The sequence below is a fragment of the Triturus cristatus genome, chromosome 6 (genome assembly GCF_964204655.1).
Source record: "Triturus cristatus chromosome 6, aTriCri1.1, whole genome shotgun sequence".
In the NCBI taxonomy this organism is placed as follows: Eukaryota; Metazoa; Chordata; class Amphibia; order Caudata; family Salamandridae; genus Triturus; species Triturus cristatus.
The window spans coordinates 888,965,600-888,993,211 of NC_140589.1; the positions used below are offsets into that span (position 1 = coordinate 888,965,600).

The 27,612-nt window shown below is 44.7% G+C and overlaps 1 protein-coding gene across 2 annotated transcripts in view; it reads right to left on the minus strand.

Moving 5' to 3' along the window:
- MAP3K5 (mitogen-activated protein kinase kinase kinase 5) overlaps positions 1-27,612 on the minus strand; it is an 816,933-nt gene that overhangs the window by 498,631 nt on the left and 290,690 nt on the right. For both annotated transcript variants that reach the window (XR_014963045.1, XM_085611527.1), the window contains exon 3: positions 26,496-26,519. Coding sequence is in view for 1 of the 2 variants with exons in the window: in XM_085611527.1 (XP_085467653.1) it covers positions 26,496-26,519 (24 nt within the window). In the remaining variant the exon portion in view is untranslated. The remainder of the gene's footprint in view (positions 1-26,495; positions 26,520-27,612) is intronic.

A 27,612-nucleotide genomic window follows, 5' to 3' on the forward strand; every position in this document is an offset into this window, starting at 1 on the left:
GCAGGGGGGGTTGTAGTGGTAGGTTATTCCATAGTTGAGGTCATATAACCTTACAGTCCTCCCCAATCTAATTGTGTAGAATTCCATATTGCTGTCATATTAAGGTATTTTATTTTACTGAAAAGACAAGCACTGGGTTTACGGTGTCTTTTGTTTGACTGTTGAGTTCCGAGTCTCTACGCTTTCATACTGAGAAGTAAAAATATGAAATGGTAATAACTTTTAGTTATTACCATTTTATGTTTCCTTTGCGGGCGGGGCAGGTCTGCTCTGGAGCAGTGCATGGGAGGAGTGGTTTGCCACTCCTTAGTGCTCAATGACTGTTTGTTCGGCCCTCTCAGGCTGTCCAAACCAGTGATGCACACTTTACCCTTCTCCATGCAGGCTGCATTACAGCCTGCATGGAGAAGGTGCCCACCCCTCCATCACCTGGCGCTCAGACCAATCACAACGCTGCCTTTCAGCATTGTCATTGGCTTAGGGGGAGGGAGCCTGGCTGCCTTCTTTCTGTCCGAGTCAGAGGCAGGAGAGTAGAGAAGACACGGGATTAGGCCTCAAAGTTTTTTGTTTTATTATTATGCTCCTGTGCGACCCCCCCCACGTATCCACCCACCTGCGCCCAACACCCCCCACCCACCCACGAGCTATACTGGCCGCAACTGCTTTGAATGCTCACCTTGTGACTTTGAAGTGCGGAAAGGGTGTACTTTGCCCAGTTTGCGGAGCCATAGTAAGACAGAATTCGGTACACCAGTGGCAAACAATGACCACATTCAGGTCCCAGCCAACCCTGCCTGCCCTGTAACCCCCCCTTAACGGGGTCCAACATATACTAAAAACTATATGATCTTCCTCCTCAAATTACTACCATGCCTGTTTATACAAGACAACACCATGGTCTTTACAATATAGGTGCTATAGGTGGGCTAGCCAAGGCTGGATCAGGAAAACATTGGGACTCTGACCCAGCTCTGGGGCCCAAATGAAGGATGAGCCACATATGAGCTGGGGCGCCACCCCCTGCCCCTCCATTATGCAGTTTGGTGAAAGAAAAAGCCAAGCAGTAGCTTCATTAACGAATTATAGCTCTTGTAACAAAGTGTGAGCATTAATAAAATGTGGAATGTGAGCTTTTTCAACTTTCTGTTTTAATTAAATGGAGAAAAAGAAAGTGAAAATATGGCTAGCAGTCATGCTACATATACCATGCATTTAAACTTTTCCTTGATGCCACGTCAATGAGGTTTAAAAGAGCGCCCTGTACACAATGCAAATACTGTGTCACATCTTCCAATTCCTTGGAAAACAACAAAAACTACATGCTATCCTCACACTTGTAATCTCCAAACTTGACTATGCCAACAGCCTATACATCGGTGCACAAAGTTTCAACATGCACAAAATACAACTAATCCGTAATACTGCCACAAAGCTCTTTCTCTGCCTTCACCCAAGAAAAGGTGTGGCTCCAGTTTTGCTTTCAGTCCACTGGCAACCTATAGCTAGAAGAGCAATGTTCAAGACACTCCACATTGTCCACGGAGCCTCTCGGAGACAAGCATCACTGAACCTACAAGTTAAATTCAGGCAATAGAAAAAAAACAGGTAATTGCACTCCAGGCTTGAACCACAGATCATCATACCACCTTACTATAAAGCAATTTATAGAATGTCCATCTTTCTCAGTGCAAACTGCCAAACTCGTGAACTCACTACTGGAAAAGATTTGAAGCATTATGGAGCATGTACACTTCAGAAGGCAATTGAAAACATGGCAGTTTTCAATAGATTTGCAAAAAATGATGGTCAATCGGTGGGTCCTAACCTAGTTGGCCACTGCAGGTCCTAACTCGCTACATACGATGCCCACTTCATGACATCTCAAAATGGCATTCAGATATAGGATGATAGTAACAAAGTCCATCCCAGGAACTATATCTCTACCACTTCTCGCTCCAAGCAATCCAGTTCATGACCACAGTCCTTCACAGGAGAAACTCCTTGGGAGCAAAGTGGAGGCCCTCTATAGTACAAATCCCCATTTCTAACCTGTCCATTTGTCTCCTTTGATGCTGTAGACACCAGAACTGATTTTTCTCCTCAAATGGGAAAAACTGCGAAGGACATCTGATGTGGTGAACCAAGGAGCTTTAACCCCTTCGGCGCCGATGACGGAACGGTTCCGTCATGCACGTCGGTTGGGCTGTGCTTATGACGGAACCGTTCCGTCATGGCCCCGCCCGCGCTCAGAACCTTCAGCGTGGCGCGGAAATCCGCGCCGCGCTGAAGGGGTTAAGAGGAAGCGAGAATGTTGAGAAGCATTGAGGATCCAAAGTGGACACTGATGCTCCACACAGTGAAAACAGCTGAGTACCCTTGGCCCAATTCTCCCTCTACCAAGCTGAGATGCCCTCCGCCACACCAAAACCACATTGGGGTAGCCCCCCTTCTGATTCTGGATCACGCTCTGTGCAGGCCAAGCCACTGGCAAAGATGGTGAGCACACATGGATAAACGCACTGTGCGAGAAGTCTAGCAGGAGGGGTATCATTGACTTGGCTGCACAAGGGTTTGCGGGTTAGGCCAGTGGGGGGGGATGAATTAAGGCGCAGCAGGGTGGTCGATGGCTTTCTATGGAAAGATAATTTTCAAGTTCTACCCTGGTGACGTGGAGGTAACATAAGCATATAAGAAGTGGAAGCAACTGTGAATCATCCAGTGTCGCATGGGATTGAGTCACTAGGTTGTGTTGCATTATCTTGAGAAATATTTCTACTTCACGCTGCTGCAACGTAGGATTAGGAAATACGAAGCTGCTGTCAGCTCTGAAAGTTATTCATCAATAAACCACCATAATACCCTTCAAGTTTGAGGATTAAAGATTTTGTAGACCTTTATATATTACTAATAAAACTTTATTTATCTAATAGGTGTGCCAGAATGTGACCTAGTTCCCGGGTCACTGATTCCATAAGACCCAGTGAGTAAGGTTGGACTTACGGCAGACAGGTGCATTCAATCAGAGATAATAAACACAGAGGAGCCTTTTGAGTAATTACTAACTGGCAAGATGACAATCAAAAAATTAAGACATAGGAACATTGCCATAAAAAAAGAAATTTCACTAAAAGGGCCAAAAGGGGCTCGAATGAAATCCCTATAATTAGCTCACTTGTGGGGATACCACAGATGCCAACTCCCCCCCACCCCCTCAGCTAAATGAAAAACAAGCATTGGCAAAGCCAATAGGTGTCAGCAATCTGAGAACTACAGGCGTTGGCAATGTAAATGCATTTGTGTACAGCTCTGGGGCTGTTTTTATTGATATACACAAATGCATTAACATTGTCAATGCCTATAGCTCTCAGACTGCCGAGACCTATTGGCATTGCCAATGCTGGTTTCATTACTGATGGCAACCCTGCCTGATGAATTTAGGTCATCACTGCTGGTAATCTTGTATATGATGGCCTTGATTGAACGGTAGTGGCCAACGCTTTGAATAATTAAGACATTGCTCATTTGTGTATTTTCAGGTAGCCCTCGTCCGCTTTTTTATATTGAAAAATGAAGCAAACACGTTGCCTGGCTAAAATGAAATAATTAACTGTATAGCAAGGAGAATATATAGGCAGTGTTAGGGGTATTGCATGCACACTAAGGCATGCCCACAAATGCACGTACTCTTGTTCTGACAAACAAAACCAAACTCATACATTCAGAGACACCAAACTCACAAAGGTACACCAACACATACACAAAGCTAAGCTACCACATACATACATATGTACACATTAACTAACACAAACAAGGCACACACACAGACACAAACGTACATTAAAACACAGACATCCATACACACGTTCATGCATTAAGGTTAATGTTCTCTAAAATGCGGAAACATTTTAAGAAACATTTTTCAAGAATTTCTGTTCTTTACTACCTTAGCGTAAAGCCCATCCTTGTCAGTTGAAGTATGACGTCACACGTACGTCGAAGCTCATTGGAAGTACAGAAGGAATGCTTCTATTAAGGTATTAGGTGGAGGCTAGGCCATAACACAATGTGCCAATACATTTAAATGTGTCTGTGTTTATGGTTATATAGAATTCAAACGCACTACGCTATTTTAAACATTGTATAAAAAAAATAAAAATTTGCCCAGTTTGTCACATTCACCAAAAAGTGGGAATCTCTACATTTTAAGCTACTTGAGCAATTCATCGCCCTAATGGATTCTAGAAGCCAGGAAAGTGCGTTTTTAACTTGTTTATTGTGCACGACGCACCTGCACTTTACTTCTTTAAAAGAATGTGGTCTGCCAACCAAAAAAAACAACAAAAAAAAACTTGTGGTAGAAATTCAATTTAATTACAGTTGCGAGTTGAAATCGGTTTTCTAATACCAATAATGCCTATATTTGTTGGGATTTTCACCGAGCCTCCTTTCAAATCTAGAGCCTTGCGCTGGCCTGAGGCAGAGTGAAACACCTTTTTATTCGTTTACAAAGTCTCATGAGCATATATATTGGGATTTCACAGGGCTGTGCATGCGCTACAGACAGTACACCTTGGAAACAGAGGGGTTTCCAACTTTTCCTTTATGTATGCCAGACAGCAACTTTGGGAAATTTGGTGTTACACGTATGTACTTTAGACAATGCAAGCGCATAAAAAATGGTGGCGTACCTGCAGCAGCACAGGATTTTATAAAATACAAATGGCACTCAACGCTAATTAAAACACCAGCGCTCCTAACGTGGGGCAGGACCAGTCACCCATTTACAAAAATACAAAGGCAGTCCCGAAACAATGCATGAAAATGTCCACTGTGTATGTTTAACAGTAGTTGGCTGGTGCTTTCGGGGAGGGATAAACACCGAAAGAGGCATGACGTATGCATGCCCTTGACAAATGGGGAGAATGCAAAATGGAGTGATGATGGTGGAGGCAAATGGGAAGTCTATGAGCAGGCTGTAAGCCCAAGAAATAGATACAACATGTCTCTTCGAGACAGCGCATGCGGGGGCCCTCTAGAGCCGAGACCTTAAAATGATTGAGCCCTCTTACATTTTGTTAATTCAAGAGAAAAAATATCAACTTTCAACACGCCGCCTCAGACTAATACAGGGGTACTCAAACCTTGGCTGAGGGGGCCACAAAGTACGGTCTGTAGTGTGACCGAGGGCCGCACTGATGCCAGGAAGGTGGCAGGAGGGGGTCTGAGCCTGTGTAAGGAGGTCGAAAAACATGCTAAATAAATGGGCAAGCCTTTATTTGCAGGTTAATAAATGCTTGCCCATGTATTTAACATTTTTTTAAAAAAATATTAGTGCTCTGCAACTAAACCACAGCTTGTGCTGCTGTACACCAGGTGGCCGCACATAAAGGTCAAGAGAGCCGCAAGAGGCCCCTGGGCCGTACTTTGAGTATCACTGGACTAATAGCTCAAGGTCATCCAGTGCTGACACCATCCTGAACCTTGTGTACTTAAATAACAGTCCAAGTAGACCGTGATCATAACAGATTCCATAAAGGAACCAGCGGTGCTGCTCAAAGCTGCCAGATTACAGAAAACTGCATTTATCACACCTTTTCATACACCACACTGGTAACCACTGCATCACATAACATGATAATCGCATCTCGGTGGCCATCACGCATGACATGGAACAAATACAACACCCTTCCAAACACACACCCTACTTGCTGCCATGTAAGCAAATAGTTCAGTGCCACAAATGGGTAGTAAGCACTGTGTACATGCGGCAATAAAATGCAGTTTTGATGGCTGTGCTCTTGTTTCGGCTCTTAGGGCCAAGCCAGACCACTGACGCAGCTCTTCTTTTAGGTTGTTGATTTGAAGCCTCAAGTAGCCGCGCATCAGTCCTCTTTCCAGCTCTCATAAAAGGAAACGCAATAATCGCCTCTCCCATTTGTGCCAAATAATCCAAAATGAAACATAATTGTACTTTGTTTTTCTAACATTCTTTCACTCGTCGCCGATGTTCAACAGAAGGAAAGACAAGGCCCCCCTGGCATATAGCACGTCTCCAGATCTCATCGGCGCGTGACACATTCTTCACGCCGAGGATGCTTGGCGTGACCTCAGGCATGGCGCGCATGGTAATGAGCGGCCACCGTACACACGCGCCTGACAGTTCACTGGCTTTTGCAAGTTTCGTTTTGATCCGGTGGGAGGCACGTGCTCGGAATAGCACATGTTTATCAGCACAGTACAAACTCCATTTTAACCACTGAACACCACTTGCAGTTTATCAAGGGACTTGCATCTGTTGGCAACTGCGACGGGCTTGTTGAATATTACTGAAACGCCAAACATAGGACTCTTGCTTACATTTACCTACATCGCTTTATGTTGCTTATTACATTATATTTAATTATTTTGCCCACATATACTTACTTACATTGCTTCACTAATTATTAGTTCTGACCATTTTCTGTAAACTCAGAGTGCACAGAATAGTAAACAAGCACCGACAAATCCAGCAGTTCTGGCCTTAACATACAAAGGTCATCTGGGTTTATCGCATTAAAGCCTGTCCTACTGGCTTTGCCAATGCTGGGAAAAGTAGCAAAAAAATATTGCTTACACTGTGGAACACATATAGGAGAAAAAAAAATTAGTATGATAAAAAGAATATTTAAGTTCATTTTTCCGATTTAGAATAATCTCTCACGCAGTATAAAGTAAGCCCTTCCTTGAGGGCAGAATGATACATCGCTGGATGACAGCTTGGGGTGGGAAAGTAATTATTCCTCTGGGTGGAACCATGCAAAAACCCACACCATGCATGTTTTAATAATTCCTAAATAACATAGGTCATCCAGATAACTATGCTGTGAAGTCAGACCTAATAAGAGATGGGTACGGTACCTTCATAGGGTATTTTTATTAACAATTTATAATAGTTATGAACTAATATTTTGTGTATTTTGTCCGATAGACGTATTACTTTGAGGGTCATTCACAATATGTGAGAGGCTGTAAAAATTCTGGTGAAATGTGTGGAAAGAGGTTTTCAGTGCATTTAACATAATGTTTGTATTCAGACAAACGTACCGTGCTCCATGCAATTAGTTCCAGAGAACAAGCAAATAGCTGGCACTATTTAAACAATAATGATTATTGAAGAAAAAAGAAATTAAAAAAAATCTTGCACATTTGTTTACAAATTTGAGGTAATGTCACGATACTGGTTGTGGTAACAATATTACCAAATTGTGGTGTAACATTAAAACATCCAACATTCCATAAACGACTATTTGCGGAGTTGGGGTTAGCTTCTCACCAGTGGTACAGCATGGGTCTGCCCTGGGTTTTGGGGGTGTCCCCCCCCCTACGCTCTAACCTGAGGCTGTTGCAGGGCGGCAAATGCAGGAATTGCCAGGACCTCCGCACTTACCGGCGGCCGCTGCTGCCGGGCGGCAAAAGCAGTTACCGCCACAGGCGGCAAAAGGTCTACCTACACCACTACTTCTCACAAGGGACAAAACAGGTCAGCTCCAATGTTCATAAACAGCAGAATGAGGAATGAAAAAGTGCTTCCTCTGATACCCTAAAAAAAAAATTCCAACTCTTTGAAGGGGTAGGTTTTGCCATGTTGCTCAACACCACTAAGGGCCTTAAAATGAAGTTCTTAATATCCCCCAACTACTCCTCTTGATCATTGTGGGGAAGGAGGTGGCAATAGAAATAACAGGGATCATAAGTGGGATCCCGAGGGTCACCTTAGAAATTAGGAATTACCAGGTGTTAGAAATGGGGTTTCTGCTTGGCTAGGGTATGCACCTAAGCCATGCAGAACCCATTATTCTCATCAGGGCAAGTAAGTTGCACATCAAAGATAACCTGTGCTCACTCTCTGGTAACTTGGCGCATAGCAGTCAGGCTTATCATCAGAGACAATGAGTAAAGCGTTTGTACAACACACTCATACATTAACACAATGAACACACAACAAAAGAGACTCCACCCAGGGGTATATCAAAATATGCTTCTATATTATATACACATTAGGACCAAAACAATAAAGTTACACAATATACTTTGCAAGATATGCCCCCCAAATGCAGTTAACACATAACTACTTCCCAAGGTATGCAGCATTAAGGTATCATGCTAGATACAGACCAAGATATTGCATTGATATCAGTTTAAATACATTTGTCACTATGGTAATCCTTAATGCCCTATTAGAGAAATTGCAGGGGAAAGGGTTAGGGTAAATCACACCAATGCAGTGGACACAGAGCACCTGCGCTTATACACCCCATTGTAAGGCACCAGACACAAAACGGAGGGTGCAGGAACACCTGCACGCCTATTATCTGTAATACAGTGGTTTCTAGACCAAATGACAAATATACACAGCAGGCCTGTCAAATGATGAATATTTCAGACCAACTGACATCAACTAATTGTATACATTTCTAAATTGTGTCATTAAGTAGACAATATTACAACGAGCAAAGTAACTTTAAAACTGCTGCTGTGATGCAGGTCCAAAGATTTCACACGGTAGAGGAGCCCCAGCGTGGCTACTAGGGAATATACAGTAATCAGAATCCCACTGGGGGATTTGCGAGCGGAAGGTAATTGGGACAGCAGCTACGGGAAGCGTTGCAACACGATTGCTGGGACCACACGGGTCTGATCACAGGCAGGGCTCGAGTCGGGGTACCACGCGGGTGGACGGCGTCCCCCCACTTATTTTACCAGGTTTTTCCGGGTGGACGCCGTCCCCCCTGCCCAAAAGCTGGACAGCATTGTTTGAGCAGAGAGCCCGGGTGGGAGGGAAGTTTCCCGTAAATTACCAAAGATATGCTAATATTTGTAATTGGAGACTTTAAGAGGCACCGGTGGTGTGTGCAGGCTGGAGTGATTGGGAGGCGGAGCGAGCAGGTGTTGGCGGTTAACGCTTGGAATGTGTGTCCTTCTGTATCTTGTGCACTTTTGAGCACTTCGTTGTGCACCTGGGGCACCCCCTCGGGGGAGTGGGGGGGAGGGGGGGTTGCAAAGGACATCGAGGAACAGACCAGGGGTAGCAGTGCTGTGAAATGCCCCGTCATCTAAAGGCATATGAATACTCATGAGATTCCTGTTGTGACGTCACTTCCGGTGACAGCGTCCCCCCACTTCTTTTCATGAGATTTCTGTTGTGACGTCACTTCCGGTGACAGCGTCCCCCCACTTCTTTTTTTAGGACTTGTGCCCTGATCACAGGTAACTACTGTTATGCACAGCTGTGGGGCTGGAGCAAGCAGCTGGAAGGTTAGGGCCCACCCTAAGTCTGGTGAACAGGTAAAATACCTTGAGATGGTTCGTTGAAACTGTTGGCGGGCCTCAGACTCTGGGCCCGCATTGCCAGCGCTGTTAATCTTCTCCCGGTAAATTGAGCCGTCACGGACACTGACGGCAGGCTTCCCAGGCTGGGGCAGGGCTACGGCATGCGTTCTAGTCTCCCCGACTTCCTGAGATGGCGCACCCAGCACGTCTCGGTCACGAGAGCAACAGGGAGGCTAGATCGGGGCACGCACACCCGTGAAGGTGATCTGGAGTGCGTCCTTAGCAAGCAAAAAGGCAGGATCGGGGCCAACAATGCTGTTTTGTATCCAGATTGCGAGTCCTCAAAAGCGCTTCAAAAATAAAGCAGCCAAATCGGGGCTCTAGTCGATGCTGAACAGCCTCTGCCGTAGAGCAGGAAAACCACAAAGCCTAGCGGGAGGAATCACATCGCTTAGCCCACGGCAATTGAGCAGTGCTGTAATTACAAGAATGCAGATCGTGGTATGGCAAGTTCTGTGATGTCGCTGATACCTCGGAGAGAAAACGGGGAAAGCCAACAAGTCCCTGGAGAACACTTGGGGGCACACAGGGTTTAGCAGACAGGCTAGCACAAAAGTACAGCTGCAGAGTGGCAATCCTCCGGCAGCCCAGTGGGCCAGCATAGCAAAGCAAGAAGTCCAAACAGCGGTTTCTCCTGGCAGCACAACATTCCTCTGGCAATGTGCAGAATGTAGCACCAGCAGTGTCTGGTTACAAGTCCAACGCAGTGTCCAAAAATATAGGGCCAGTACTTGTACTCAAAATGTTCTTTGATCAAGGGGTGACTTCAAAGGAACCCGTAGAAGTGCGCAACAATCCCTTTCAAGCAAGACCTGGCCCCAGACGATCACTAGGGGGTAAATTGGTGTGAGGGCAAGGCACAACCTACACAAATGTAAATGTGAACCACCGCTCCCTCTCCCAGCCCAGGAAGACTATCTGTATGCAGATGTATCTCCGGTCACACCGTGCCCTTGCTGTGTTGTGGCTTTCTGGAAAGTATGCACCAAGTGTAGCTGTCACCTAATTCAGACGTGTATTGGAGGCAGGCTGCAAAGCTCAAAGTGTCATAAGCACAGAGAAAAGCCCACTTTCTAAAAGTGGCATTTTTAAAATAGTAATGTTAAATCCAACTGCACCGGTAAGTAGGCTATATCACCACAATTCTAAACATACCAAACATTGCAACGCCGTTCCTTTCTGGTCAGGAATTACCACTTAAAATTATATAAGGCAATTCCCAATGCTAGCCTATGAGAGGAGGTCGTCACACAGCAGCGAAAAACGAAATATGCTTGTTGTCACTACCATAACCTGCCACACATAAAAGGCACATGTCTTAACTTTTACTAACACAGCACCCTGCCCATAGGGCTACCAAGGGCCTACCTTGGGGTGATATCTGTGCAATAAAAGGGAAGTTTAAGACCTGGCAAGTAGTTTGAAATGCCAAGTTAAAGTGGCAGTAAACTGCACACGCAAGCCCTGCAGGGCTGAGACAGGTTTGAAACAGTGGCGGCTCCTCCGCTAAGGCAGAGGAGCATCGTCCCCCTGCTTTTCAGCAGTGAAAAATGACCAATAAAATGATAATAACAAAGATTATCATTTTATTTTTCCTCACTCACTTCCTGCAGCCGAGCTGAGGGTGGGGTGGGGCTATCCATTCTGACATGGCAACTGCAGGAAGAGGCGGAGTCATGGTCCTGTTCCAAGTGCGCATGACAGTTTGGCTGGCCAAACTGCCATGCGCACTTTGATCTCCCCAACCGTGCTGTGCTGTACAGCTGTGTGGAGAGCAGGCACAGGTTCGTAGTACCTTAGTGAGTGGATAACTAGGGTGCTCACACCAATCACAGCGCTGCTCTCTTGCTGGTTAATACCAGCATGAGACCAGCGTCTGGATTGGCGTAGGTGTCCGCATCACCCAGAAACTCCTCAAGAAACTGCAGAACTTTCAGAACACCTCTGCCTAGCTCATTCTCAACATCCCCCGCTGCAACCACATCACCGGCCACTGGAGAGACATCCACTGGCTCCCAGTCAACAAAATCTCCTTCAAGCTCCTCACACATGCCTACAAAGCCCTACACGATGCAGGACCTGCATACCTTAACCACCGCCTCACATTGCATGCACCCACCAGAGACCTCCGCTCAGCCCAACTGGCCCTGGCTACCATCCCACGTATCTGCAAGACCACAGCTGGAGTAAAATCCTTTCCTTATTCGAAGCAAAGACAGGGAACACCCTGCCTCTCCGCCTCAGACAATCACACCGTCACTGCCTCAATTCAGGAAAGACCTCAAGACCTGGCTCTTCGGCTGAACCACGGTGCCTTTGACGGATGAACAGTTTCACCCCCACACCCTCCTTGAGACCCTTAGGGTGATTAGTCGCGCTCTACAAGTCACCTGATTGATTGGTGGCTGTGGCATGCTAGGAGTTGAGGAGCAGAGACCAGAAAAGCACAGACGCTCAGATGGCAGGTAAGCATTTTTAAAATTATTTTCCCCGCGCTGCCTCCCCGTGCTGCCCCAACAATGTAATGCCCCAGCAACTGCCACTGGTTTGAAAGGCTACCTCTGTGAGAGGCACAAGCAGTGCTACAGGCCCACGAGTAGCATTTAATTTACACGCCCTGGTATATAGGATTCCACTGTAAAAGGAACTTACAATTACATCAGATATGCCAAACAGGTGAAAACCAAATCATACCATGTTTAGGGAGAGAGCAAAAGGACTTTAGCACTGATTAGCAGTAGTTAAGTGCCCAGCGTCCTAACGCCAACATAAAGATTAGAAAAAGAGGCGGGGGAATGCAAATGTTCGGGGACAACTCTTCTAACAGGGCCAGGCACAACACCAGGGAATCAGTAATTTGATTTAAGTTGATAAGGGAAGGCGTTTGTTTAAGGAAAGTAAGGGGTGTTCAGGGAAATGGTAAACTTAAGCAGTAGTGTGGGGTTTTAGGGTTTAGGGAGGGTTGCTGTAATGGTTTTTTAGGGTACAGGGAAGGGCAGAGTTAAGAGGTAGTAAGGAGGTTTTTTTTTTTTTTTTTTGAGTTTTTTTTTTTTTAGAGTTCAGGAAAGAGTAGCATTAGGGGTAGCAAGGGGCTTGTAAAGCTAAAGAAAATGTAGCATTAAGGGGGTACTAAGGGGTTTTAGGGTTCAAGGAAAGGTAGCATTAATGGGAAGTAGGGCTTTTTAGGATTCAATCAAGGGTTATGTTAAGGGTTAGTTTGAGATTTTAGGGTTCAGGGATGGGAAGAGTTAAGGGGTAGTAAAGGGTCTGCCGAATAAATGAAAGGGTAGCATTATGAGGCTTGTAGGTCTCATGAAAGGGCTGTATGAAGGGTTGAAAAGGGTTTTTAACGCTACGGGAAGGGTAGTGTTATGGGGAAGTAAGAATGTATTAGGGTTTATTAAGATAGTGTTAAAGGGGGGTAAGGGATGTTAAGATTGCAGGTAAGGGTAGTGTTAAGGGGTAGCAAAGAGTATTTCAGCGAAGGGTAGATTTAAGGCTAGGTAGGGGTATTTACAATTCAGGACTGGGTAGAATTAAGTTTTCAGTGTCCAGGCAAGGGCAGACTTAAGGAATAGTAAAGATGTATTATGGTTCAGAGAGAACTGGCTTTAAGGGGTAGTATGGAGTCTTTAGGGCTCGGGAATAAGCAGCGTTAAGAGATAGTAAGGGTTTCTATGATTCAGGGAAGGGCAGCAGTTAGGGCAGAGTAAGGGAGTTTTAGGATTCAGAGTTAGGTAGCATTAGATAGTACTAACATGTTTATAAGGATCGGGAAAGGTAGGCTAAACGGCCCAAAAGAGGTTTTTAGGGTTCATAGAATGGTATCATTAAGTTGTAGTAAGACGTTTTAAGGTTCAAGGAAGAGTAAAGTTAATCAGTAAAAAGGGCTTCTAGGGTTCACAGAAAATAGCTTTAAGGGGTAGTAAGGAGTTTTTAAGGTTCAAGGAAGGGTGGTAAGAGTGGGAAGGGTGGGAAGACATTTTTAAGGTTCAGAGTAGGGTAGCATTAAGGTAATAAAGGTTTTTAGGGTTCTTGGATAGGTAACATTAAGGGGTAGTAAGGGGTATTTAGGGTTGAGCAAAATAAATCTTTAAGGGGTAGTTTAGGGTTCAGGGATTGGTACTTTTAAAGGATAGCAATTTTTTTAAGGTTCACAAAAATGGTAGCATTAAGGGGAATTAAAGGGTATTCAGAATTCATGAAGGGAAATTCTAACATGAGAGGATAATAAATAAGTAAATTAATGTAATAACACATTTTAAGTTAAATATAATATTAGCAATGGAATGTTTATAAAATAAACAAAGTACAATTAATAATTACATTAACTTTTTGGAGCCAAGGAGCTTAAAGTCTCTCCAGCCCATAAATCTTACAACTAGGAATAAGAAAGAAAAAACACCATGCTATGTTAAGCTTTCTCTGAAGACGATAACAGGAAGGGAAGGGAGAGGTGGCTAAGACTGCCCTCCTTCCATCTGGGCTGCGGCCAGAGAAGAACAAACCGCATAAATATCTAATTATCTAGGAGACATACATCATTCCAGTGGCATGTGCTTGACCTAAAGACCAAGCTCTCTTGTAACACAATAGCTAGACTTGATAAACAGCACTGGCTCACTCAACACGATAAAGAAATGATCACAGTTCTTGAAGAGTAAGCACTTTTTCTTGAAAAGCACACTACCCCTGTTGGATAAAAACATGTACGCCTGTCAATCATGCGGAGGAGCTAAGACCCCCCTGCCCGTAGTACTCAGAATAGCTCTTTTTTTAGGTTGATCACAAAAAGTCTCGTGAAAACGGCACTGTCAAGCCATACCTAAAAACACGAAAAAACAGTCTAAACTGAGCATACCATTCACTCATTCATCTGATATTTGCAACTATGCGTTGTTTATTACAATACGCGATAACGTATATTTAACAGCAGAGGCATTCAGAATATGCTCTAAAGAGTAGTACACCAAACCTTTGCTGTAAAAAGATACTGGAGTAAGGCTTAGACAACCGGGCAAAGCATCCCTGAAACAAATGTAGACTTTGAGATGTTCAGTCAGGCCTCAAAGAGCGGAGGATTGTTCTAGATAAATGGTACAGTAACTAAGCAAATCAGGCTCACTCAGTTATCAGCCACTTCCCAAGGTGTTGTGGAAGTCTGTGATCAAGGGGCAGCCCTCTAGTGAGTAATAGTCGTTCACTGCTCTGAAGTGTCGACTCACTTGGAAGAGGACGTGGGCAATGAAGGCATATTCTAGGAGGTGGCTACACATCTGTATCTCAGAGTCAGAGTGGCATGAACTAACAGCCTTTTAAATGTACAGTGATGTCCTTTAAGTGCACTGCAACTGGGTAGCTAGCATGTATTGCTGGTAACTTAGCAGACCTCGAATTTAACAGCTTTGCAAATATTTATTTTTAAGGTAGCCTTTGGGTTGCAGTACGCGCTGTGCGCAACTCAATGAAAGAGTTGGGAATCTGTTGACTCGGTTTAGATGCAAGATTAGATCCAAAACTTAAGTTGTATGTGGCTTCTAAAAGAAGCTTTTATCTTCAACAACCGGATTGAAATCCGGTTATAACTGTATTGATAACAAAACAGCAGTTAACTAAAGTGGTTACCCACTGTTATAACATTACTAGGGAATGTGTTTATTTTTCCTTTATTCCGCTGCCTCGGTCAGGTCTCCAGAGACCGGAGCGCAGTTGCAGAATGACAACCTCACCCTCCTTCTCCTGGGTCTACACCAGAGGTGGCTCCTCCGTAATGTTGGAGGGGTGTCGCCCCACTGGTTAGAGTGAATTACAGAAAAATACAATGATATTAAAACAATGTAATTTTATTTTTCTGTGACGAGCTCTGGCTGAGGCATGCTTGCTTGTGGGGCAGCCCCTGGACATGACAGGGAGGGGTATTGGGCATTTCGACGTGACCATGTCAGTTTGGCCAGCCATCTAAGGCCGACCAAAAAGACATGCCAACTTCTATTTCTCCAACCCAGCCGTGTTGCCTAGCCAGGTTGGAGAAAAGCCGCAGGCTCCCAGGCACTGTTTGAGTGGCAGAGCAGCCCACCCAGACCAATCCTGGCGCTGCTCTTGTAGCATGAGAGCAGCATCTGGATTGGGTAGGGAGCCTGTGCTTTACCCAGAGACTGCCGGGAGTGAACCACCGAGACTGTAATCGGGGCCGGGGGTGGGGTGGGGGGGGGGGTAGGATCGTCGGGGGGTAGCGGCAGGTACTTTTTGGGGGGGGGGATTATTTTCACCCTCAATTCCCCATCCCGTTCTCCCCCTCCTGCTCACTCTTGTTGTGTGGCAGCCGCCAATGTGCTCTACAGATCTGAGGAAGATGGTATAACATTAGCAGCACTGGGCCTGCACCAGCTTTATTTTCCCCAGTCAGTACAGGTCTCTGCAGACGCATGCTGAGAGAAGAAACTACGCTGCACTGATGAGTGACACTCACAGAGCTGCTGTCAGTGTGGTGCCAGCTGTCCGCTCTCAATGTGATAGTGGGGAGCACAGCTTTGGGCTGGAAGGGGTTGGGAAGGCCCAGAGGGTTGTGGGATCAGTGGAAGGAAGTCAGGTAAATATTTTGAACGGAGGGGGAGGGTTTCCAGAGAGTGGTGGTGTGAGTGACTGTGGCCGAGTATTTTTTCCCTGTTTAAGCAGGGGGATGTGGCAGGTACGTATTATGCAGATGGCAGATGGTCTGGGTGGGAGTCAGGAGGCCAGGTATTTTTTTTTTTATTTGTTATGGTATCTTGAGACTGGTGGGGGTGAGTGGCAAACAACCATATTATTATTTTATTTTTGACATGTTACATATGGCTCCTTCATTACTCTTCTGTCTATGTATACATGCTGAAAGCAGGGACAGATAATTTTAGGGGGTTGCATATAAAAACATAAAATTATAGTATAGAGTAAAGCGTGAGCAACAGGGTTGTTTTTCACCGCAAGGTTCTGAGTTATAACATAGATAACATAAGCTTCACTCATTGTCTTTTTGATGTTACTGAGAACCCATTTTTATTGAGATCCATTCAAACTTTCAAATTCATCCATATAACAGTGCCATTTCTTAGTGATGCACCCCTAATCAATAAATACAGCATACATATTCAGGAATAAAAGAAATATACAAACAGAATAAAAGCCAAAATGGTGTTGCATTAATCGTAAGAGACCAGGTACAATACAAACTTTCTAATTAAGAGCAACTAAAGTGTCTATAATGCATTAAACTGCAAACCGGGATAGAATGTACAACTATACAAACAGGTCGAGCCTCTAATAATATTTCATCTAATTAGCAATGCGTTCAAAAAGATGATATGCGCCTTTCTAAATTACAAAAAGAATAATGTAAATTACATTTTTTTATCTAACCTTAGTATTTAATCGAAGTACGATTCCCATACTTTTTCAAATTTCCAAATCCCCACTGTCGCAATGCATTCAACCGTTCACTATTTCTGACTTGCTTTATTTTCCGAAACCACTCACACATTGTTGGAACTTGACGTGATCGCCATCTTTGAAGTAGCAGAGACCTGGCAACCGCCATTGCAATCTATATTAATTTAACCCATTTATTAGATAGAGGAAGGGAAGGATCATATCCCAAAAATTTCAGCCAGCCATTAGAGTCCAGTTTAATTAGACATTCGGTCTCCAAGTGCCGAAGGATATCATTCCAAAACCTCTTGACAAGTGGACACTGAGTGATAATATGCATCCAATTAGCTGTCGATTGTTTTGAACAGCGGAAACACTGACTAGACTGATTAGGGTAAACCTGGGATAAGAACTGTGGAGTTCTATATTGCAGCTATTTGCTAAAAAATAACATCCGCCGCCAATTAGCTCCACGTAGCGCACTAATATTGAGTTCATTAAAATTGGTCCGCATTCTCGCTGTAAAATCCAACCCTTCATGTTTTTCCCATTTTGCAATTGCTTTCTGAATGAGGTCCGGACCCTTTGTAGAAGCCAGAAGTTTTTTCCACTCCCCGGGTCTCCTATCCACATCTACTTCCAATTGCGCGAGCGCCAGATTTTTAGACCCGTTAATCTGTGCCAGATCCAGATTACTAAAACATTTATATAACATTCTGTAGGATCCAAGGAGGAGGAAATCATTTTGAATTAAATCATGCATTTCGGAGATATTGAGTCAATAAAGACAATAAAGTCTGAGGTTTTCCTAAATCCGGCCTTGGCCAATTTTTTTATTATTTCAAACTAATCTCTAATCCCAAATGCCGAAGTGAGTTCGGATAAGGGGGTTGCAGTATTGATAACTGGGATTGTATATCTTCTATGAAGATCCTGACGTTTGTGAATAAAACAACTGCATGCTCTTATAGCTGATTTTTTGGGCGATTTCGAAATTTAACGGATTGTGTATCTAGTACTCTAAGCAAATTGTCCTCATGAAATAATTCGCTAATATTCCTGTATGCGATTCTGATGTGAACCTAGACATGTACTGTGCAAAGTATGCAAAATAATAGTCCCTGCGATTAGGGAGCGCTACCTGCCTTTCTCCAAATCTTCATATAGTACTTGATGCAATTCGGGGGGCGTTTTACCCCAAAGAAAGGACATGAACATGGACTCAAGCTTTCCAAAAAAGGGTGCTGTTAAAACACATGGAATAGCAGAAAATAAGAAAATGAACAACGGGAGAACAGACATCTTGATCAGCGAGACCCTCCCCATACTAGTTAACGGAAGACAGTTCCAGCGGGACAATACATCCTGTACTTTTAAAAGCAGCGTAGAGAAATTTAAGTTGTACAGGTCCGCAATTCGTGACGAGAAATTGATTCCTAAATATTTTTTTATTTGAGAGTTTGCACATGAAGCAATATCAGTATGCAGAACGTCAGGCTTCCATCCACATTAAATTATTTCCGTTTAATTTTTATTAATTTTATACCTGCAGAGAGCTTCAAACTGTGCAAAGATCTCATAAACCTTCACCTGGACCCCCTTATCACAGTCGAGAATTAGCATAAAACCATCGGCGTATAGTTTTAGTCTCCCCATAGCTGGCAGAAGTGGGCCGTATATCTGCATTCTCTCAGATGGCAATAGCCAGAGGCTCAATAAAAAAAGGCAAATAAAACAAGAGACAGCGAGTATCCCTGTCTGGTCCCTCGTTTAACACTTACTTGTCCTACCTCAGCAGTGTTAACAATGATGCTGGCTTCTGCATTGTGGTACACTCTTTGTATCAGCCCCGTGATCTGGGGGGGTATACCGAATCTGGACAAGATACGGAGTAAGGTCTCCCAGACCACAAGGTCGAACGCCTTCTCTGCATCCAAGTGGAGATCTGGGGCTGGTATATTCTAGGACTCAAAGTAATCTAATGCTTAGGCTAATTAGTGCGTGTTTATCCCTAGCTGCCTCCCTGCAATAAAACCATTTTATCAGAATGGATCAGATTTGGTGCTATTATGTTGAATCTATTAGCTAAAAGTTTTGTAATAATTTTGTAGTCAGAGTTCAGAAGTGTGATTGGACGATATGAGTTGGGATCCTCACCGTCCTTCCTCTTTTTAGGTCTCGGCTAGCGTAGGCTGTGCAGACATGCGCAGTCTCACTGGTGAGATTTTTTGTTTTTGGGTAGCTTTCACTAGCGGGGTTTAAGCCCCGCCCCTCTTTTCCATTGGCTGGAATCACCGTTTATGCTAAACGGTGGCCAGCCATTGGAAAAGAGCTTCCAGTGACGTACACTTTTCTCTATTAGAGCCTTCCCAGTTGGACTGGCTCTTCTGACTTCCTGCTGGCGTAAAAGGTTTCTTATCTTCTTTATGGGGCCAAACACATGGCCCCATAAAGACAAGAAACCTTTTAGCAGGTGAGGCCGTCCAAGTGGGACGGCAGAAAAAGGCGACGAAAATGTCATGGCGAGCGCTTGTTATTTTCTTACTGTCACGCACTATGTCGCTGTAATCCGTGATTTATCTGCAGGGAGTCCTTCTATGCCACACACAAGCACCTTCATGGCATTTTGTGCCACAGCAGTCATTCCTAAACATATCTAGCTTCCTTGCGTGGAGACAGTACAAGCAATTTCCGGGCGTGTAAGATCCACAGAGCCGTGTTTTTTGTATAGCAGTTTTATATAGCTCGAATTCAACCTGGAGGTATCAGGGCGCTTTACAGGAGCACCAGCTGTTCCAGGCGGGCACATCCATGTTTTGTTAGGCGCGGGGAGATGAAGTGATTTGCCCAGAATCACAAGAGGTTGAGCCGCAGAGACTCGAACCTGGTTACCCAGCTTCGAGGTCATATGCTCTAACCGTTAGGCCACATCTTAATGAGTCCAGCCTGCAGGGACAGGGGCCCCTGTACTTCCACTCCAGAGTGTGTCACTCCTGGGCGTGTCACTCTTAAGTTTGTCAGTCCTGTGTGTCTCTCCTGAGGTCATCACTCATGGATGTATCGCTACCGGGTGTGTCATTACTGGGGGTGTCATTACTGGGGGGTGTCATTACTGGGGGGTGTCATTACTGGGGGGTGTCATTACTGGGGGGTGTCATTACTGGGGGGTGTCATTACTGGGGGGTGTGATTACTGGGGGGTGTGATTACTGGGGGGTGTGATTACTGGGGGGTGTGATTACTGGGGGGTGTCATTACTGGGGGGTGTCATTACTGGGGGGTGTCATTACTGGGGGGTGTCATTACTGGGGGGTGTCATTACTGGGGGTGCTCTGAGGGTGTCATTACTGGGGGGTGTCATTACTGAGGGTGTCATTACTGAGGGTGTCATTACTGAGGGCCCCGTACTGGTCACCGTGTTCTATTTGTATAACAATGCTTGATTAAACCCAAGATGTGCTTGGTGGGCGCTATACCCCGACTTTATCACATGAGAGCTTGTGTCTCACTCTTCACCAACCAGCAGGAAGTGTGTGAATCTTCTCGGAGCGAGAGCTACATATGGAGGGGGAGAGTGCATCTCCCACAAGCATGAGAGCATCTCTGAGGCCCGTGTAAGTGAGTGCACGTGTGAGGGTGTGTGAGATCCGCAGAGCCGTGTTTTTTGTCTTGTAGGTTTATATAGCTCCAACTCGACCCAGAGGTATCAGGGCGCTTTACACGAGCACCAGCTGTTCCAAACGGGCACATCCATGTTTTGTTAAGAGTGGGGAGATGTGATTTGCCCAGAATCACAAGAGGTTGAGCCACAGAGACTCGAACCTGGTTACCAAGCTTCGAGGTCGTACGCTCTAGCCGTTGGGCCACATCTTATTGATGCGGCCGCGAGACGCGATATGTGGTGGGGGAGGAGGAGAAGCGGGAGTTGTGTGTGCGCGCGCGGCCAATGCTTGGAAAAACAAGCATTGAAAATGCAATAGGTCTCACTTTTGATTAAGTTAAAGCCATTTGCTTTGCTAATGGTATTGTGTAGCAAAGCAAATGGCTTTAACTTAATAAAAGGCGAGACCTATTGCATTTTTAATGCTTGTTTAAGAAGCATTCCTTTTATAAAATGATACTAGTATCGGGCCTCCCTCTAACATTATATTCGCGACCAGTAGAAAATATTCCAATAGAACCCCAGAAAATGCTTTAAAATATTCTGCCAGTAGACCATCCGGTCCACAGGCTTTTCCATTCGGGAGGTTACTAATAACCTCTGCCTGTTCTTCTTTAAAAAAGGAGCACATCATATTAGCCTTTTCAGTCTTGGAAAGTACCGGGATGTTATGTTCCCGAAGGAATGTCTCCAGGGACACATTATTGATTGATTGTTTTTGACTGTAAATACACCTATAATGTTCCAACATTATTTCCCCAATGTTAGACAGGTCCTCGCTCCGAATACCGGTGACAGGGCATTTCAAAGTGCTTATCCAATTACTTGCGGCTGGCTCCCGAACCAGCCATGCAAGAAACCTCCCTGTAAAATTACTTTCTTCATATACCTTTTGCATATAGGTACAGTTTGAGGTTTTACATTTTAGGTAATATGCCTCACTTAGTGCCCGTTTAGCCTGTTCGAGCTTTCATTGATTATTTCATTTTCATTTCATTGCTATTGCTGCACTGCTGCACGTTCTGTTCTAAGATTTGCTTTTGTACTTCTTTTTTTTTTTTTAACTTTCAGCGTCCTTACCTATACCCAGCCCATGAATATATGCCTTAAGAGAATCCAAGACAATATGAGGGGGAGCCGTACCATGATTTATTGCAAGAAATACCTTTATCTCTGTTTTGCAGAATAACACCCAGCTTTCTTCCTGTAGATACGGTCTATTAAGAACCCATCTCTTAGGGTGAACTAAGATTTTACTTAACTCATCCTCCAAAATAATCATTGCAAGATCCAAAAATCCATTAGGTAAGATTAGCTGATTACTAAGATTCAGGGTCTTCGATATAAAAAAGAAGTCTATAAGGGAAGACGTACGGAATCTACCTGAAAAACCGGTGTACGTAATTTTGGTACGAAATACTTTCCTCCATGGATCAATTAACCCCAGGGTTTTACTATAATTTTGAATAATTTTAAAGGTTTTAGGCTTTCATTGCCTTAAGGATGTGACTGAGGAATCAATCTTAGGGTTTGGTAAAAAGTTCAAGTCTCCCCCTATGGTTATTTCACCAGGAATTTGTATTAGTGATTGAAATAATTCTTCATATGGCTCAGCATTATCTTCGACTGGGGCGTAAATGCTAGCGTAAAACGCTAGCCAAAGTAAGATATCTGACCCCCATCCTACAGGTCACCCAGCACCACCTTCCATTTTTATCATTTACGAAGTTTACCACCTCTGCTTGAAATTTTTACCCAGAAACATCGCAATACACAGATGTGTTGCCTGGGAAGAGGAGAAGCCCTGGTAAGCTGCCCAAGATCTAAACATGGATAATTCCACTAACTTCTCCACCAGTATACGAGTCTCTTGGATTAAAACTACAGATGGACTTTGTCTTGATCCAGGATTCAATGGCCCGTATTTTCCTTTTATTATTAAGGCCGTTGACATTGAGGGAGACTACCTTAAGAGTTTCCCTTTTATCCATTAGCACAATATATTATTTGACCATAAAGAGTCTCAAATATGGAGTGAGACTTTAGGGTAAGTAAGCCCTCTAATATACAGAGCCAGCCCCCAAAGCTCTGCTGTTTAATAAAACACTCGACACCAAGAGGGTGCTCTGGAGCAATAAAACTCATGGTGTTGATTTATCAAGGCTTTGCGTTATCAACTCTCCCCGAACTATTCCTGGGTGCACATTCACAAGTAAAGTTCTGATAGTGCAGTTTAAGTTTAGCAATTGATTTTAGACATGGATCTCACCGTCCCCTTGTTATCCTCCCCACCCCCCCTCCCAAAATCCATGGTGAGCATTCCACCATCCCACTCACACCTGACAGGCTTATCCCGTCCCTCAAAACTAGCACCTTGACCTTGTGTCAGAAGCTATTGGCCTACCCACCCCATCTCTCCCCACTCCAGAATGTGGACAGAGAAAGCCCAAAAATACCAGAGAGAAATCAGAAGGAAAAAAAAAAGGAGCCAGGAGAAAAAAAGACAAAGAAATGTACGAATAATCATAGAATCAACTTGAGAGCCCAGGGCTTAAATTAGGACTTATTAGAAATTTGCTGAAGCAGCTCCTGGGCTTCAGGGACATTACAGAATACATGAAATCTTCCTTTTACGAGCACTTTGTTTACTTTGCTGTGCAATCATTGCCTGTGCCTCCTGTTCCTTAAACAGATGCAACATTTTGACAAACTCTTCCCGTCTTTTGGCTGCGGAAGAGGACATATCTGGGAAGATATGACCTGATGGAACTTCTGGTGAAGTAAACTGTCGCTGCTTAACCGACTTGGATAGAATTGGTTCTTTCACCCGGTAATCCCCAGAATGGACCAATATCGTCCGAGGAAATTTGGAGGGAGATGTGCCGGCACGCGGTGAGCCCTCACGAGAGTCAAATCCCAGGTATACTCCGGAAATACATATTTTTTAATAAAGGAGTCGATCCATTGGAGTGTCTGCTGGCCCTCAAGACCTTCCGGAATACCGAGGATACGAAGATTAGAGCACCTAGAATGATTCTCCAATTCCTCCAACTTGTATTCCAATGCAGATTGTTGGCTCTGGAAAGCAGCTACCTTATCTGACATTATGACAACCTGATCCTCCAACTGCGATATTCTTACATCTGCCTCATTCAGTCGCTCCAGGATCCGAGTCATAGTATCTTCGATTTTTGTAAGCCGGCCATGTATAGATGCAATTTCCACAGTTATGAGAGGCTTTAAGTTCCCTAATTTCCTCCAAAATTCGATTGAGCAGGCTCTTAGCATCCCATTGCAGAGTTATGGGCGTGGCAGTCTGAGAGGAACCCTCATGTATTGAATCAGTTACGGATTTAGTTTGTGCTACTGGTGCTTCGGTGCTTCCTATCGCTGCCTGCTCTGTGATTCCTGCCACAGATGTTCTCAGTGACCTCTGTGAGAGAGACACTGAAGATTGCGATGAAGGTTGCGATTAAATATTGCTGTCACCCCTTGGAGACATGCCCTCTGTTGAACCTGGGGACTGTGAGACTGCCAACTAAGCACTCTCCAACCTATCTATACCAGAAGTTGAGCCAGATGTAAATAGCCTGTGTTGCTCTCTCTCACGTGTTTCTCCCGTATCAAACTACCCCTTGCTCCACACTCTGTGTTGCTCTCTTTCCTCATATCCTTCTCCCTGTTCCAACCCCCCCTCTCCAGGTGTTCTATGTTCCTCTCTTCCTCACTTGCCTTTCCCTCATCCCTCGTGTTGCTCTCTCCCTCATGTGCCTCCAGCCAGCCACTCGCCCCTGCTTCCCACACCCACCATTGTTCACTCTATTCCATCAGAGGCCTTTTAAGCCATATTTCTTTGTAGGGGACAGCAAATTGTTATCGGAACCACTGCCTTAAAAAAATATGTTTGGAGCTACTGAAATGTCATTGTTTTTTATTTACCGATCCTGAATTATTTTACTTGGGCATGCCCATGCATGATGATATATGTACAAGCATGCTTCGTCACAGATGCATGTGCCTACATCATCATGCATGGGCATGCCCAAGCAAAGACTCAGGCACCATTACCATGCTTTTAAAAGAAAGATAATATACATTTTGGACTATGCTGCACAACATCGCCAAACAGTATTGCAGTGGCTGCTCCCCCATTGGGGCGTCGCCCCACTGCTTTCTCGCGGTGCGAGAAGGCAAAAACATAAACGGTAAAAACTACCATTTATGTTTCTGCCTTCTCGCATTGCGAGAAAGCAGAAGTGCCTCTGTGACTGGTTGAGGGCGGGAGGGTGGCAGGTCCTGCTCGAGGGCAGGGGTGGGGGGGGGGGGGGGGGGAGTGGCTTGCCCACTGTTGTGGGTACTGGCTGTTTGCTCGGCCTTGGAGCCAACCAAACAGTCAGTACCCACAACAGTGTGGGTAAGCCACTCCCCCCCCCCTGCCCTCGAGTAGGACCCTCCACTCTCCCTTTTTCTCTATGCAGAGAAAATGTCCCGACTGGGGCGCTCCGCCTACCAATCACAACGCTGCCATTGCAGCGCTATGATTGGCTTGCGTAGGGTAGGGAAGCTGCCTGCTGGCGGCTTCCTGTTCCTGCAGCAGGAACACTGACTCTGACCCAGCTGCCGCTGCACCAGTACAGCGTGACCGGCCAGGAGCGGAGGCGGTGCGGTACCCTGCACTCAGGTAAGCGTACGTTTCATTTTGTTTTATTCCCCACACGTGTCCCCACCCGCGACCCCCAGTTTTCACTACTAAATTAAACCCTGGGTGCTCATTGCCAAGGTTGCAATGGCGCGTGCATGGCCAGCATGCACCACTCGTCTGCGACGATTATTTTAAAGGCTTCTTCTAGGCAGGCCTCTAAAATAACACGTGCTCCTCAGCGTCTCCAACTAGGGCCTACAGGGCCCCTCGCTGGGATGCATGTCTCGTTCCTCTTCCCCGGGGCCGGGTTTGCTGCGTTCTTTCACCAGCCGCCATGCTTTCCCTACACCAACATTTTCACAATCATGCACTTCTGATATTATAAAGCAACGATTTGCCCACTCTTTAAAAAAAAAAAAGAGAACTGTCCCGCCCCCCGAACCTGCTTTATGATAGGCTCGATCACTTCGCTTGCGACGTAACACTCAACAGCTTCTACGGCTTACCACTTTCAAATGTCACAAGCCGCCACTGCAGTATTGACCTATTCTCACTGGTCAGGACTAGGGCTCTCGTTTTCATGGTTTTGTTTACATTTCGGTCTTTATGCATCTATATTACTTGTTTTGATGGTATTTATCCACGTTTGTTTGCGGTCAGTGACAAAATTAATTTGCATCCAGTATATTTCTACCTGTACGTTACGGAAAAATGTATGTGTGGGTTGTTAGTGCACAAAGTAGTCATATTCCATAAAACAATATACCCGCATTAACACAAATATTGTATCACACCTACAGCTGTTTAAGGTTCATCCGGAAATTTGTTTTTTTTACCCACCCCCCATGCTGTCATTATGCAGTCTTGAATGAGAACAGAAATATACTAACATGAAGCTGTACTTTAGTTTTTTCTTTTACATACATTATAGTAAAACTAGGAAACTTAGAGCCTATTAGCTCCATTCCTGGTTTTGCAAGTCGAAACTGTTGTGAGAAGTTGGCTGTGGTTTTTGTAGTGACACGATGTCTTCGGTGATGGCTTGTGAAAGCAGAAGAAAGGCCAGGCAATGCATAATATAGTAAGTCATCAGACATTTCTTCATTTTATTTGTGTGCACTTCCCCCCTGAGGTCATATGCTTAGGGAACTTGGCTTTGTAACCACAGTGTTTGCGACTAGTCAGTTCTAAGTCTGAAGCCTTCAAGTGCGTCTGGCACAGTGTCTGACGTGACACTTGAGAAGTCAGCTGCTTGGAGTCAAGCCCGTCTGAGCAGGAGAGCAAGTAATGCTGTGACTTTCTCGTGTGAAACTACTCCATCGATGAGGACAGGAGAAGGAATACAAACAAGGGACACAGAAAACGCACCACAACTGAAACCACCTTAAGGAGCAAAATAAAAAGAAATAAGTGTACTTACGTTGTTCTTCTGGCAAATAATTTCCTGCAAAATAAAGAATGCATGTTTCAGTAAATAGATCATTTGGTGTGCACATCATCTCTTTGATCAAATGTAAGCGTTTTAAAACGGAACTCTTTAGTCAAATTAAGAATATCCAATGATAATAGCTTTATAACAAGTGGAGGAGGTGTGTCCTGAGCTGCCGACCTTGGAACCCGGGAACCAGGTATGAATGTTGGCCTCTTTGGAGCTAAGGCCGGCATTGTGTGATTCTGGGCAAATCTCTTAATTTTCCTGTGCTTAGAAAATATAATGTGTTTATTTTATTTGCATAATCCCCACTTGATGTACGCGTTGTAAAATCGTCTCCGAGGTCCCGCATATAATGTACAGCGCGTCATTGCTTCCTAGCTAGATTTGTGCTAGATAAATACCAATACTTACATGTAAGGGGGGGGGGGGGGGGGGAAGTAATCAAAACACAAAATGTACGAAAACAAGCATTGGAAAAGTCTGCAGATCGTGCCTTTAAGACCTATAATCTTTGCCAGTTGCTTTTGTCAGAAATGAACAGCATCTGTGCAGCATCATCAAAATATAACAAGCATTTGCAATGCAATAGGTCTCGCATTTGCGAGAATTTAAGCTATTGGCATTGTAAATGACAATGCCTTTTATTTATGTTTTAAAAATCAACATGTATAAATAAAAGGCATTGCCATTTACAATGCCAATAGCTCTAACTCTCACAACTGCGAGACCTACTGCATTGCAAATGCTTGTTTTTCTGTTGCTGCTAGCACCTACTGCACGCTCAGTATTGCGGTCTGCTGTGCTCCCCCTCATTAAGTGACGCGCTGCTGTAATTTTCTGTGACGTAGTTGGTGCGCAGTGCTAAGTAACTGCATACAACTCTATAAACCTTACGCTCTTGCGCAGGTGTGAGCATATGATCATAGTAGCCACGTCGGGGCCTCGAGGCACGGTGCTTTCACCAATTACATCTGATGAGGTCATGGTCGAGGGCAGGAGCGCTTATCTCCGTGTGGCCTGCCGGCCAAGGAGACGGCATATAGGAGCCCATGGCTTCTGCTTCCACCCCCTTATTAGCAAGGAGGTGGAGAGGGAAAGTTGC